Source organism: Scatophagus argus, chromosome 5 (genome assembly GCF_020382885.2).
Source record: "Scatophagus argus isolate fScaArg1 chromosome 5, fScaArg1.pri, whole genome shotgun sequence".
Taxonomy (NCBI): Eukaryota; Metazoa; Chordata; class Actinopteri; family Scatophagidae; genus Scatophagus; species Scatophagus argus.
Genome location: NC_058497.1, coordinates 26,099,451 through 26,115,210, shown reverse-complemented (window position 1 = coordinate 26,115,210; position 15,760 = coordinate 26,099,451). Strand labels below are relative to the sequence as shown.

Sequence of the window (15,760 nt, the reverse complement as noted above, 5' to 3'; positions counted from 1 at the left end):
ACCAGGTGTCTTCTGAGTAACTTTAACAACTGATTCGACATTTTAAAACGGACTAATTTATCGCACCTGAATGTGTCTGTGAAAGGAGACAAAAGACGACACGAGTCCTCAGGGACCGACGAGTTCGCTTTGTCCTGTTTCTAAACCACAGCACGTTAAACAAAGATTCTTATGACAAAACTCTTCATATGTTTTTGATTTATAAAGTAACTAAAGCTTTCAGATGAAAGCAGTGGAGTAAAGAAGTACAATATGTCCCCCTGAGACAGTGGAGTAGAGATAGAAGATGGCATTAAAAGAAAGTGCCTCAAGTTCTGATCTTCAAAGTGTTTTCTTATAAACGTGAAAACATCAACACATCAGTATTAAAGGGATGTTCCAAAATGTAAAGAAACGAGTCGCCCCAACATCTGACTGGAAAACAGGACAAGAATCTGTTGTCATTCTGAGATCCTAAATTTAACGACAAACGATCTCTAAAAGTTCATGTTTCATCATTTATGTTTGTAAAAAAGTACAATATTTCCCCGTTGAGACAGTCGACACAATCTGAGCACTGATCACCACAAGGAAAACTAGTTGCCTCATTCGAGTCTCATGCTTTGCTCTGCTCTGCTGACTCACGGGGTGTTGCTCAGGTGTCATCTGGGCCTCAGAGTGTGGAAATAAGAGACAGCACATCTTGTGACACAGTGTTCTACCAGTTTGACGATAAAGAAGTCAGTAGAGAAAACACAATGACAGTCGAGTCAAAGTGTAAGCGGAAGTTTTGTGTTCCAGGTAAGTTCAAGATTTAGCATTGTGTCAAAGTGAAAGTGAAAGTGAGGGTGAGGGTGAGGCTGCCCGCCTTGCTGTGGCAGCCCTGCAGACCAGAATATAAATCCTGGCTGCTCACTCAGAGGAAAACGCTTTTGGCTTCATCTTTTCCTTGATGGTGGATGTTCAACACTGTGTTTTTCTAACTGGTGGGTGAAGTATATCAATATATTTCTAATATTATTCCAACTGTAATCAGTATTTGAGGATTAATGATCTGAGATTGTGGAAACTGATGGAAAGCAGCTTCAGGCTGCTGTTTCAGGTGGACACAAGTCACTTTGTGGTCTTAATGTTAAAATCAATTAAGAATTTTTAATTTGATATTATTCCCAGTGTAGATTATTTTACTAAATCCTGTACTTTGTGTCTTTGTGTGTAATTTCTGTTCATTGTAGAACACTATACTTTAAAGGGATTGCCAATGAATTAATCCATTTTGTATCGAACCAACATTTTGTACCTAAATTAGTTGAGACACTGAGCTCTGAAAGTCTTGGAAGATTCTTACTGAACAAACGTTTATATTAAAGTCAACCATTTGCCTACACTGAAGGATATCGACTTGCCTTTAAATATGGAGAATACAAATCAATATGGAACTGAGATTAATATTATTTTTATAGTTCAGAATAATATCAGAATGATGAACTGAAGATTACTCTGACTGTTGATTAGTTAATGTTGATTCAACATTATGGGTGTTGAAAGATGTAAAGTAGGCCTATGGGATTATTTCTCTCTCTACTGTGGCCTTTGTTATTTCTTTAAAAATAGCTGATCTGATCTAATACATTACACACAAATTCATACAAATAAAAATATTTATTCAATTCATAATTTTTAAGTGCAGGTGTGTGTGTGAGAGAGAGAGAAAAAGAGAGAGAGAGAGAATCTTTGTATGTGTTGTTTATTGTAGGTGTTGGTGGCATGTTTTGAGGCCTTCAGCATGAAGGTTGGTGGGTCCCATTTGAAGCACTGCGGTTCCAGGTCAGCCATTTTAACTGCCATGATGGATGACAGAGTTCCATCAAGTGCCAAGCTGTTCCTCGTTTTGGTCTTGTTTAGACCAACCATGGAGAAAACCCTCTCAGCGTCTACTAAACTAAAACTAAGGGAGCTATCTTGGAAAGCCTCTCAAACTGGCTCAAACCGGTCACCTTTGAAAACTTAATAATTAAGGGCCTCTGTTACTCAAATGCTTGGCTTTTTATTATTTCAGTTAATTATGTGTATGCCATGTGGTGCCAAATATTTCTTACCTTGCACTTTGTTGAGGATATACTCCCCAAAACCTTTCCTGCAAGGTGTCATTGATTTTTTTATAAATCACTTCAGCAGGGCCACAGCTCTGTCCACTGGTGGTGCACATATGAAGGAATCTGTGCACAACTTTGTTGGTGTCAAATATTCTCACTGTGAGGGGATTCATCTTCTATAGACCTGTAACAATAAGGCACACAACTAAACCTACATGTTCAAAAATGTATGCGTGTGAGTGTGCATGTAGAAATGGACACAAACATGCAAATTACTAGTAGTTGTTAAACTCATTCGAGTATAATTTGAGCCATCTGTGACAAGAGCGAAGGGATTCTCTCTCATCTTCATAAGTTCCTTCTTCAAATGAAGTGCCACTGCTTCATTTATGATGCACGTCGTTTTGGTGCTTGTGCTCTTAAAGCTCTGAGCCGTGGGGGAGTCTCCAAAATATTCTTTGTACAAAGGGCTGAAATGGTCAGCAACAGCAAATGGAACATTGTGCTGCAACATTGCAACTGCCACCTTCACCTCAGCTCTCCTGGCCTTTAAACAATTGATTAAATACTCAAACAAAACATTAGGTAAGTTTTCATGGTAATACAACCAACAATTCGAAGAACACTGCGATCAAACATTGCCACCAGGCTTTTGGTTTTCCTGTGCTATGTACCTTGGCCTCTTGTACACTCATGCCTCCAACAGAAGTTGCTGGTGTGTAGAACTGTGCAACGCGTTGAGCTGAGTTTAGAGCCTGTCTTTGGCTCAATGTCCCTTGCCTTCCGCATGCCTACTTATGTCCCTCACACCTTGATGGGCACAGGAGTTCTCTAGTCTGCAGACTGAGCACCAGTAGAAGGTAGCTGGTGGTTCCCACTGTGATGAATGACCATCGGGTTGACCATTCCTTCTTAAAGAAACACCTACAGGTGACTGCTCCACTTAATCCTCTCTGTTTCCCTGTTTCCAGAGGCTTCTCCACTGTCTTATCGATGGTGTCCTCGACAGTTTCCTCCACATTCTCTACTGACACCCTAGCTGTCTCCTCCACTGCCTTCTCCACAGTCTCCTCCTCTAACCCGGCCACCTTTTTAGGGAGCTGATCCTTCTGAGCGAAGCATGAAACAATGCTTATTTGCCTCTTCCCTGACATCTTTGAAGACAAATGCAATACTTAATACTATGCACAGTCTGGATAAAATATAATTAAATAGCCATAAAGAAAAGCAGAACTTAATCAGTTTTAATAATTAAGTTTGCAAAGTTGGTTCGATTCCCCGTCCCGGTGTCCATGGCTGAGGTACCCTTGAGCAAGGTACCTAACCCCCACTGCTCCCCGGGCGCTGCACGCGGTCGCCCACTGCCCCGGGTTTGCTGTGTGTGTGTGCACGTCACTTGGGTGGGTTAAATGCAGAGCACAAATTTCGTTGGAGTGAGTTCCCTCCAATGACAAAATATGTCACTTTAATCTTTAATCTTTAATCTTTAGAAGAAGCCTGCTCTTACTGGTGGCCTAAGAGAAAAGCTTTGTGAATAACAGGTCCTGAGCTAAGACAACTAACTGTTCACTAACATTACTGATTACCAGCCAAATTATTCAGTGGCGGTTCCAGAGAGCTAAAGCTAAACATAAAATGTGTATAATACGAGCCTTGACAAAATGTTACTTACTACCAGATTGATTAGCGAGCTACTGCTAGCGTAACCTCTTCAAACTAACACCCGAGAGTCGGGATAGATAACTAACTAACTAAAGCTTCCATGCTAGTGGAGCATCGCTAGCTTGCTGGCCCAGCTGCTGACTGACCAACATAAAAACATTGATGATAAAGATATCTGGGCTAAAAGAAACAATTGAGTACCAAAATGCATTTAATAAAAAAGGACAGGACTGTACGTAGAGACAATGTTCCCCAGCAATGGAAATCAAAAGATGAGATGACTTATCGTCCTCATAGGACACCGTCCTCTTCCACGTCGGTCATCAGAGTAGTGAGAGCAGTGTCACTGGCTGTAACGTTGTTGTAGCATTAATACCTGAATCTGACCCGGATACAGCAAGGCTATTTTTGATTGATTGTTCGGTAGCTTTATTCTATTTGATCGGCTGGTGCGTGGCAGGTGCCTTCTGAACTGTTACAAACAACAAAATAGCTTGGTGGACGTTACCCTGCTAATTTCTCCGCGTGAGAAATACAAGGTGTGGCGTGTGAGCGTGTGAAATGGTTGAAATGCTTGAGTCTCACGCTCAGAGCCCTGGAGCTATAATCTGTTGGTATCGCTTCAGTGTGCTTGAGCTGTTAGTCACATGAGGGTGTCGTCGTAGTCAAATGTAGGCACTGAGGCTGAGTTACCTCGGCTTAGCCTGACACAGTAGGAAAGTTCATCACTCTTTTATCTGCTTGCTGAGTTCAGACTGTGCCGCAACACTTGAGAAGTGAATCAAATCCTAAGTGTGAATGTGACTGTAGAACAGACACAGTAGCTAAAAGTAACATCAAGTTCAGTTAGCTAAGTAACGTTAGCAAAGTAACGTACACATATGTTGGTGACATCAGTTAAAGTGTAACTAAACCCCAGAGTTGTAACTAAACTTGTCCAGACAAACTAATAAAATTAGAAAAAACGACTGTCTAAAATCACTAACTAATCTACTAAATACTGTAAACACAAAACTAATTACAAAATTACACAAAATATCTTCTAACAGTACAATGAAACAAGTCAGTCAGTGTAACAAATCCACATAATCTGAAACTGCTCCAAACTCGGTTGGTAAAGTGCCAAGACATGTGTTTTAAATGGAGGGAGAGGGGTGGGGGTGGGGCATTCTGGTGATGTAGGCTGCCTCCAGATCAGGCACTGACAAAATCAGTTGTATTAGCTTGTTTCAGCATGTAGAGGGCAGTCATGATGCATATTTATAACATCCATCCATCCATCCATTTTCTATACCGCTTATCCATCAGGGTTGCGGGGGAGCTGGAGCCTATCCCAGCTGACTACGGGCGAGAGGCGGGGTTCACCCTGGACTGGTCGCCAGTCAATCGCAGGGCCACACACTCTCACACTCTCACCTAGGGGCAATTTAGAGTAGCCAATTAACCTAATGTGCATGTGTTTGGTATTGTGGGAGGAAGCCGGAGAACCCGGAGAAAACCCACACAGGCACAGGGAGAACATGCAAACTCACATAGAAGGGCCCAGACCGGGATTCGAACCTGGAACCCTCTTGCTATGAGGCGACAGTGCTAACCACTGCACCACCGTGCCGCCCTATTTATAACACAAAACGTAAAATTCAAATACTTTGCACTAAAATGTCAAGATTTGGACCTGAATCAATCAGTTACTCTTCTAAGTATCTCTTTACGATGATTTTTGACAGAAAAAAGTGCTTTGGGGTTTAGTTTCTCTTTAAGGACAGACCTAATGACTGTTCTTTGTTTCTTTGTGTGTTATTTCTGTCTTTCTGAGTTATTTCCACTCACCATAGGTGTTTTATTTCTCCTCCATGCTCTGTTATTACAGTGATATCTGACGGGTTACTCAGAAAACTTTAATATTTATGCTGCCAGACATGCTGTCAGAGCTCTAATATGTAGAACCTCATAAACAATATACATAATGCTAATTTTTATTTTTTCTGATTTCAGGAGAAAAACATGCTCAAGACTGTTTACACTGTGAGTCAAAGTTAATTTAAGCTCAATGTGGTCATCAGCTATGACAAAGCAATATTAGTTGCACAAAAAACACGTAATGATCAGTAATTTTGCATCATGGTTTGAAGTGTGTTCCCTTAGTTTCATATGTTATTATCTTACAGGAAAACAAGAGCTGCAAACGGAAATAAACACTTAGCTACTATATAAATCATCAAAAATGGGGAACGCACCATCTGAGAGTAACATGGGCGACCGCCTGAGATGCTGCAAGTGCAATAAAGTCCTGCCTCCATGCAAATCCTTCGATAATTTCTACAAAAGTACTGTTCATGGACGGTACGTGTATGTGTTCAATGGAGGTGAATACTACAGGCCAGTCGGCCAGGATAACAAGTACGAGTGTGAGTACTGCTTTCATAAACCAATCAGGGAACAAGAGGAAAAGAGGAGAGAGGAGGAGAGACGGAGAGAGGAGGAGAAGAGAAGAGAAGAGGAGAGGAGAAGAGAGGAGAAGAGGAGAAGAGAGGAGGAGAGACTGAGAGAGGAGGAGAGGAGAAGAGAAGAGGAGAGGAGAAGAGAAGAGGAGAGGAGGAGAGAGGAGGAGAGGAGAAGAGAAGAGGAGAGGAGGAGAGAGGAGGAGAGGAGAAGAGAAGAACTGAATCAAAGACTGAAAACATCCCTCCAACGAGCTGAAGAGCAGCATGAGAAACTGAGCAGCAACATTTCAGAAGAGTACGAGTCTAAGCGAGATGTTCTCATAAAACATCTGAATGAGTTTGAGACTAACGCTGAATCAGGCAGCGACTGTGATGAACTTCTAGAAATCCTCTCTTTGAAATGCAGCGTCCCGCTTCTTAACCTCAGCCTGACTGAGCTGACAGCTGACCAGCTGGGGACCATCGTGTCAGTCCTGGACAAACTCCTGTTTGATGAATGGATGGGAGCTCCTCCATCCCTCAGCACTCTGCAGCACACTCAGGTGTTCATCACAGAGCTGTGTGTCCTGTCTCCAGAGAGACACGACGGAGCTTCCCTGCAAAACATCTCCAATCGTGTGCAGTCCCTGGTGGAATCCATCAGCCAATCAGCATGTCATGTTACTGAGAGTTTCCTGCTGACTCAAGCCTTGTATCTGAGCCTGATGCACTTCTTCACTGACTGTGGCGGCTCTGATACTGACGCAGTCCTCATAGCCAAACAGTGGGCTGAAGACAAGCTTTCCACTGAGCAGCTCTTCCTCCTAGAGTTCCTGGGCACCCTCACATCATCACTGCAGAGTGCAGTGGAAGGAGCCTCTGTGTTCATCTTAAACATGGAGGTCCAGTGCCTGAAGCTTCTCTTATCCACACTCACACATCTAAATGGCAATGAAGCCCACTCAGAGTCCAGTGAAATGCTCCTCAGACTCGTGCAAACAAACCAGTGGACCCCAGTGGAGGCTCTGACTCTGCTCAAAGCTCTGTCACAGAAATCTGCAGAGGACGCTTCAGTAAGCGAAGTCCTTAAGTTGGTACATCTGTATGACCTGTCGCCAGAGTGGACAGATGAATCCAAACTGCCTCTCATCCAGGCTCTTGACTCTGCTGGCCCTGACAGATTCCATCAAGATTTCCAAAAGACTCTCAGGAGGAAAGATGAGAGCGGTCTAGTTGCAGCTCTTGCTGAAATCAAAATGTTTTGGAATTTGGATGATTCTGTGACTGATATGATGAAAGATGTTGTCACTGCTGTCCTGCAGTATTCAGAAAATGCCCCAAAAAGTGCACCATTCATGAAAGATTCCTTTAAATGTGTGACCTCGAATGCAGACAACATGCAGATCCTTCTGTCTCAGCTCTGCAAAGCAGTTTTTGACGCTAAAGGCTGGTGGCCCACAGTGAAGCAGATGCTGCGGTGGTGTGTGTTGGTGCTGACGGAGAGCAGTGGAGAGCTACAGCTGGTCGGTGTGGAGGAAGACCCGTGTGTCATTGCCATGTTTGCCGCCACACAGGTCTGCATGGGCAACAAAGTGGACGTCGTGCTGAGCTCTGACGATAACTCGGAAGAGCAAATGAAGGAGTGGTCTGACTTCTACGGGCACCTCGGAATTTCTCTCAACACAAACATGAAGAAAACTAATCCATCATGCAAGGACGTCTATGAAGCAGATGTTGTGTGTGGTACCATGGATGGCTTTGTGTCTGATTACTTAAAACAAGGCATGGAGGTGATGCAAACAGGGAACCCTCAGCTTAGACGTGGATTCATCATTGACGAACAAACCCTCAGTGCTTCACATGATCTGGAACTTTCAAGGCTCAGGGACAACGACTCCCTGCTGTTTGCTGCAGACATCCTGCAAAGCCTCATGGGTAAATTTAACAGTGAAGACATGGAACTGAAACGAAGGTTTATTAAAGCTCTCTTTCGGGTGCTCCACACCAACCTAAGCAACAACACAAACACTGACACTAAAGTCATCACCATGTCAAAGAAACTTTCTGGGAAGCCTTTGTCTTCTCATGAGGCTTTTGTTCTGACCTTCCTTAAGAAACTTCTTAGAGTGGTTACTGAAGAAACAGAAAGTGAGAAAAACAGGACACCTCCTGCTGGCAGATGGTGTCTGGAGATCTTATTTGCCTGTGTGGAGCGATTTCATGCCTCAAAAGAACAAACCAAAGAACTTCTCCAGAAGGTTTCAAATCTTGAAGCTCAAAGACTTTGGTCACCAGCAGAGGCCTCAACACTCCTGACAGAATTGACTGACCACCATCACGATGAAGACTGTATTTCCATCATGAAGATTTTACATATGATGGAAACATATCAGGTGTCTTCCAAGTGGACAGATGAAAGCAACCGATCAATCCATCAGCTTTTAGATTCATTTAAAACCAAGAATCTGATCAAACATTTAGAAAGGAGCCTCAGAGATGAGAAAGTAAAAAGCATTGACACTCTTTTTGATGAGATACGGCAGATGAAAGACATTGATGAACAAACACTGAGTAAGTCATACAGCACAGTAACTCACGTAACTAACCTGATCAAATCCGGTGAAATCAAAAAGCACACAGATGTAAAGAGAGCAAAGGAACTCAGTCACAGCACGAACACAGAAGACCTTCAGGAGCTGCTGGCAGTCTTGTGCAATGCTGTTCACCTGCGCAAGGCTGAAAGGAAGTGGTGGCCCAGAGCCAATCAAATGATAAGCTGGTGCCTGATGGCCTTGTGTGACACTGGGAAGCTCCTGGAGATGGGCACTGGAGAAGGGAAGTCTTGTGTCATAGCAATGTTTGCAGCACTGCGGGCACTCAGGGGTGAAAAGGTGGATGTGGTGTCCAGCTCTCCTGTGTTATGTCAAAGAGATGCAGAAGAATGGGCCAACTTCTTCAAGTACTTTGGCATAACAGCTGACACAAACACAAATAAAAGTGAAGATAAAGATCGAAAAGAGTGCTACCAGAAGGACGTGGTCTACGGGACGATTGAAACCTTTGCTGCTGATCACCTTCGCCAGATATTTGAGATGAAGGATGTGAGGCCTGATCGCAGCTATCAGTGCATCATAATCGATGAGGTGGACTCACTGCTGCTGGATCAGGGAGTGCAGCTCACTTACCTGTCCAGTCCCATGGTGTCCATGCAGCACCTGAACGTGATTCTGGCCATGATCTGGGGCCATGTCTGCCAGTATGGCTTCCTGTCTGCAGGAGACCAGACATTTGTACATGGTCCTCCTGCTTCATTCTTCAAAGCCATCTTTGACTCCATAGACACAGAGGGAACTGAAATTAATGATCCGCTGGACATTTTACGCATCGCTGAAGAATCCAACACTGTGCCAGAAGGGTTTACGGAGGACATCTGCCAAAGTGGACAGGAAGAACTTCTCAGGAGACTGAAAACTGTGAGTCAAGATGCTGTAGTGGATTTTCTCAGAGAAATGGAGGACTATGTCCCCTATGGCTTTACTGTTTACACTTTAGATGACAAGGGATTGGTCTGTCTGAGAAAGCGCAGCTCGTACAGCAGCCAGGACATCCAAGAGCTTACATTTCTTGTGTTGGAGGAAGGCTTGTGTTGTACTCTCTATGATTCGGTAGAAATTCTGATCAAACCCATTGCAGAATTAATCTCAGTGAAGATTCAGTACACTCCATGTACAAACGAAGCAAACAAAATCAGCATTCCTGGATTCTTGAAGAATCTGGTGGAGAAGAAAGTGTCGGTGTGGGTTCAGAATGCCTTTCTGGCAAAGCAACTAAAGGAGGGACAGGAATATGTCATTGAAAACGACAACGTTTGTCCAGTGGATTTCAGATCCACTGGGATTGTAGAGCTGAATAAGAAATGGGGTGATGGTCTGCAGCAGTTTGTTGAGATAAAACACCAGATCAAACTGAGCACAATTTCAACAGTGACAAACTACGTCTCTAACATCTCCTTCTTTGAAAAGTACCAGGGGAAAATCTATGGAACAACAGGAACACTTGGAGACAACACAGACATTCTGTTTTTGCAGAAGTTATATCCAAGTTTGTCTGCTTGCAAAATGCCAACTTTCAACAGGAGGAAATTATTTGAGGTCCAAGGTGCTCTGAAGGCCTCAGCTGAAGAGTGGAAATCTGAAATAAAACATGCTGTCATGGCTCAGATTTCCCCAAATTCATACAGAGATGGAAGAGCAGCCCTGGTGATCTGTGAATCCATCAACAAAGCCACAGAGATCTACAACGAGCTGAAAGAGAGCATTCCAGGTGAAATCATTCTCTACTGCCGCAGCGACGCTGACAGTCTGAGCAAAATAGAGAAAGAGCTGCTTCCTGGAGATGTCATTGTTGCCACAAACCTTGCTGGGCGTGGCACAGACATACAGGTGTCCCACCAGGTGAACAACAGTGGAGGATTATTTGTGATCCTTTCCTTCCTTTCTGACAACACAAGAGTGGAACTCCAGGCGTTTGGTCGAACCGCACGCAAAGGTAAACCGGGATCTGCTCAGGTAATCGTGTCCACTGAACACCTGCAGCAGTCGTTCAGGACAGTGTCTTCTCTGGAAGAAGCTAGGAGCACAAGGGAGAAACTTGCTGTAGAAAAGATAAATCACATGATGGATGACGTCACTGAGTTGAAACTTCGGGAAGACTTGTTTTCAGAGTACCTCAAAACTCTTCAAGATATTCAGAAGAACACAGATGAAGATGAAAAACGAGCTGTTGTTGCCATCTTGAATGAGTTCTGGGGCATATGGTTGCAAACTAAATCGGAAGAAATTGACCAGTTGAAGAGAAATGAATTGGAAAAGAGTTTGAAAGCTGATTTGTTGTTGGCAAAAAGTCAGTGTCAAAGTCAGACTTCGCCGTGTGCCAGCATTTATCACTACATCAAGTTTGGAAATGTCGCACTGAGCGAAAAAAAATGGGACATCAGCAACAGGCTGTTTGAAAAAGCCATGAAACTGGATGAAAGTTGGGCAGCCATAGCTTTTTACAGTCATGCGTACTGTACTATGGAGCAGAAGAATGCAGATTACCTCACTAAGGCCAAAGATGATCTAACAAAGGCTCAGAATTCTCTGAAGTATCTCAGTGAGGAATCTGTTCTCTGTCTGCAGTTTGTAAAAATGTCTTCTACAAGTTCAGCCAACAGTAGCCCAACCAGCCTGGAAAAACAGCTAACAAACAAGTGCAGCATGTTGAGTTACTTTGACAAAAACATAAGTGAGGCCGTCCAAAAGCTGGATGAAATAAAAGAAAGAGGGAGGGATGCAATAGTCAAAAAGTCACCGATTTTCTCTCTGGTGTCGAGTGCTGATGAAGATGATCTCCAAGTGGAAGCCTACAACCTCTACTATAAAGGTCTGAAATATGTATTTTCTGTGGAAGAAAAGCCTCGTTTCCCATGGGAAGCTCTGCTGGTTTTCTTTCTTGGAGTTGTACAGATTATTGGAGGAGCGTTGCTCACTGCATTTACGTTTGGCACATTAGCTCAGGTCGGCATGGGACTCATCACTGAAGGAATATCAGATTGCATCTATGGCATTGAGTCCATGGTGACAGGAGAATTCAGCTGGAAATCATGGGCTATAGAAAAAGCCATTTCTATTGGTGTATCACTCATTGGGTTTGGAGTTGGAAAGCTGATTGCAAAGGGCTTCAAAGCTTGTAAGACGTTAATTAAGGGATTCGGCAAAGAGCTGAAGTCGATGCCAAAGTTCCTCTCCAGGCAGGCTAAAGATGGTTTAAGTGATGTCGCAAAGACACAAATGAAGAATGTAGTGAAACACACTGCTAAAAAGATGACTGATGACATCATTATCTATGGATTTGGGAAGGTAGAAGAAAAAATACTGACAGAAATACTAAAAACCATCAAAAATAAGGTGAAAAATAAAATTAGTGATGAAGTGAAATCCAAGATGGAACAAAAACCCTTGGCTACATTGGTAGACTTCATTATCCTCTCCCACATAGAGGATGAAAAGCAACTTCATGAGCTCCTGGAGGACAAGAATAGAAGAACCGAACTGCTGGCCATCTTCACAAAGTTAAGCAACACTGCAATACAGCCGTTCTATGCAAACCTCGGCTGGCAGAACAAGCTTAGCTCATCCCTCTCCACAGTGATGGACAGAGCTAAACAAGAGGCCAAAGGAAACGCATATGCAATGCTGACAGCCATCCAAACTGTCCACATGGTGGCACTGGTAGCAGATGCAATCTCTGCAGTGCTCAACCTCTCCAGCAAGTTTTTCTCTAAATTTCACGATCAGCTGAATATATTTAAAGAACAAATGGGATTTCCAGAGAAAGTGAAGGCAAGTGAGCTGTCTGATTCAGGCACTCAGATGCTGAAAGAATTCAAGCAGGAAATAGCTAATTCCATCAGTGCTTCATTGGCTGATGCTATGACAGAAGTTTTCCACCAGAAGTTCTCCAGTCACCTTGTTTCATATGTTCAAGGCAAAGTAAATGGTGTCATTGGCAATTATGTAAGAAAAGGCCTAAAAACCGACAGAACAGAGGACCTACTCAGAGCTGCACAGCACAACAGATACATCTCATACATGCCAGTAGACCTGAAATCTAGACATGAACATGCAGGTGAATCAGGTCAGCGCTCACAGGCACATGCTGAAAACATCAGGGACTCCCAGACTGCTGGCACTATTCTGGATATCAGAGTCCTGGCAGAAGAAACCGGCACTAAGGTTGTCATCCTAACACCTGACAGCAATGGCAAACTTACCAAAATGCAGGAGCTGAGCCCGACCACTAAACCCACCAATGAAACTGTAACACTGATCTACAGACCAAAGAGTGCCCAAAACCCTGACGGCCATTATGATGTGCACATCAATAACCAGACAGTGAGCATCGTCAATGAGGATAAGAGCTGCCTGTTTCATGCTTTGGCACGAGGCTTAAAACCAGAGGCCAGCGAAGGGGAGATCGCTTCAGAAGCAGCTCGCCTCCGATCTGTGGAGGCCGACGCTGTCCTCAGGCATCCCGACCAATGGGAGCCTTTCGTCAAGCGCAAAGAGTGGACTGAAGCAATCAGAGGAGGGGACTGGTTCATGGCAGAGGGAGGTGCACGTAAAAAGATAAAGAACATAAAGGAAAACAGAGAGACGCTTGAGAAAGAAGTTGGAAAAATAGTATTTTACAGAGAATGGAGAAAATATAGAAACCAAAACCCAGGAATTGGACAATTCATCAACGCAGACCATCAGCCAGCTCTGTTCAGCATATTGAAAGGTACAAAAAACAACCAGAATAGCACACTAGGAAAAGCCATGCTTAAAGTGGCAACAAAATCATCTACTCTGGATGATGTGCACAACCATCACGGCCTTGACCTTCCAACTGTTTATGTGCCTAAAGAAGTACATCGTGAGTTTCTCAGTACGAAATCCAAAGACTTCAGAATACGTGTAGCTAAAGCCATAAGGGACAATGACGTTGAGGCCACCTTCAAACTGATGATCCTTGGTTCAATACCCAGATTTAAGTTCAATAACAACATGAACTTCAAGAACTTTCAGAACAGCGACATTAGTAAAACCAGGCTGGAAGTTTTTGAAAATAGTTTTCCAAAGCACAGTAAAGAGATGGTAAAGAAGTGGCACAGCCTGCTTCAAGACCAGGGAGTCATGACTGACAGCAAACTTAACAACATTCTTGAATGGATCAACAAGGAAGGCTACAAAGATCAAAACGATCCATACTGGAGGGAAGTTGAGGATCTAATAACAAGAAAAAGGAAAAGGTAAGCTCATGTTTAACATGATACTAACATAAAGCATAAATACAGTGTTCCTATATGAGTGTACACAGTACTACAGTATGTAGGAGCCTGTGAATATTCTCGTTCATCCAGGTCATGGTTATCTCAAGGAAATTCAATCGAACGCAACTGGACTTAGTTATTTGTCTTTCAAGACGTTTCACCTCCCATCCAAGAGGTTTCATCAGTTCATGCTCGCTTGACTAGGCTGGGACTAGATTGAATTTCCTTGAGATTACAGTATGTAATAAAGAGGTGGAGTGGAGCCACGTGCTCTTCGTGTAGCCACAGCAGCTACGACCACCAGCCCTGTAAACCAACAACCCTCCACTGAACTCATCAGTCTTGGCTCCTGCAGTTTTCTGAGCTGAGCATTTTGAATTACGTGACTGATTATATTCACCACCATCAGCCTTAAAAGATAGCAGGAATTGTTGTAGTTGCAGATGTGACTTTGTACTTCAGCGTTCCTGTTGGAGGTGTGAATGCAAACAGAGAAAAGAGCTTGGAGGTATTCAGTTCGTGGGCCAGCTGCTCTTACACTGTGCACCGTATTCCTGATGAGCAGTTGACCTGAGACGATCTGGTTTTTCTTCACAGTGAGACATGACTGGTGAACGAGCACCACGAAGTCGACAGAGGAATCACCCACCTGCCTGATCATCACGAAGAGAGCTGTGTGGATCATGACGACTGCTTTTCCTTTGGGTTTCATTCAAAATAACTTTACTTTACTACAGAGCTTTCCAGGGACAATCCTGACTGCTAATCACATTTCAGATCAAAATGGAAAGACGGGAATTTTAAAGATTACTTTTGCTGTTTTTAATGTTTGCTGAGGATGTATTTTTATATTTTGTAATGAAGTGTTTTTAACATTTGTTTCCCTGCAGAGCATCAGTGCTCCACGCTGCTCTTGATGGAAGATTGTTTCGCTGTTGCCTTATTTTGGGGTTTTCAGTTTGTCAGCTGGGAAATCACTGGTGAGGAAGTTAAGGTGGATGAAAATCAACTGTAAAGCTAAACTTGTATAATGAAGATGATCTGCCTGTTATCTCACTGCAGCGGGTGCAACACATGTTTGTATTCTATTCAACCAGCAACTGATCTGTAAGACAAAATAATGAAATTGCATTGGAGATTAATAATCACTGCAACATGCTAACCACATATTCTTCAATGCAAAATTGATTTAGAGATTATGGGATGTTTTTAATTTACATTAAGGGGGACTGTTCAGATGAAATGTCTCACTCAAACGCACTTTTGTGGATTCAAAAGTTCTTAATATTGGCCACCTGATGGTGCCAAAGTCATCAACGAATAAATGTTTCTCTTACTCATTCATTCACTGTTGTTTTTCATTTTAATGTTTGGTTTTGTTCTGTTTTCACTCTTTTTTGTTTGTTTGTTGTGTACACATCTCGTTTATTTACAGGTGCTAACCAAACCTACATACTAGGCAAGACATCCGTTTATTAGTCCCACAGTGGGGAAGTTCAGATATCATAAAACTTTCATCTTCACGTCCTTCTCTGGGTCTTTGTTGTTTGAACTGGTGACATAACTGGGACTGGCTTCAGCCTGTTGAAGTCCAGCTGCTGGTGTTGTGATCATCGCTCCTGCCAACAGGAAACCCTTGTTCATTCAAATGATTAAGGTGCCTCTTTAAGATGATGCTTTGGTTTAACTGCTCCTGTTTAACCTACACCCCCCCACCCCCCCCCCCTGAACCAGCAGACCAGTCA

General features: G+C 43.2%; 1 protein-coding gene and 1 long non-coding RNA gene across 2 annotated transcripts; both read left to right on the top strand.

Moving 5' to 3' along the window:
- The first annotated feature begins 60 nt into the window (after positions 1 to 60).
- LOC124058802 lies at positions 61 to 6,267 on the top strand. The gene is made up of 3 exons (XR_006843319.1): positions 61 to 965; positions 5,733 to 5,762; positions 5,906 to 6,267. It is a non-coding gene; the product is annotated as an uncharacterized LOC124058802 (long non-coding RNA).
- Positions 6,268 to 6,368: 101 nt separating this feature from the next.
- On the top strand, positions 6,369 to 15,649 carry LOC124058672. The gene is made up of 2 exons (XM_046388116.1): positions 6,369 to 13,994; positions 14,613 to 15,649. The coding sequence occupies exons 1-2, from the start codon at positions 6,682 to 6,684 to the stop codon at positions 14,620 to 14,622; spliced, it is 7,323 nt and encodes a 2,440-aa protein (XP_046244072.1). The 5' UTR covers positions 6,369 to 6,681; the 3' UTR covers positions 14,623 to 15,649.
- Positions 15,650 to 15,760: the final 111 nt, after the last annotated feature.

What these genes read in the sequence shown, in the direction of transcription:
- LOC124058672 (XM_046388116.1), top strand. Translation starts at nt 6,682, where the DNA reads ATGGGAGCTCCTCCATCCCTCAGCACTCTGCAGCACACTCAGGTGTTC.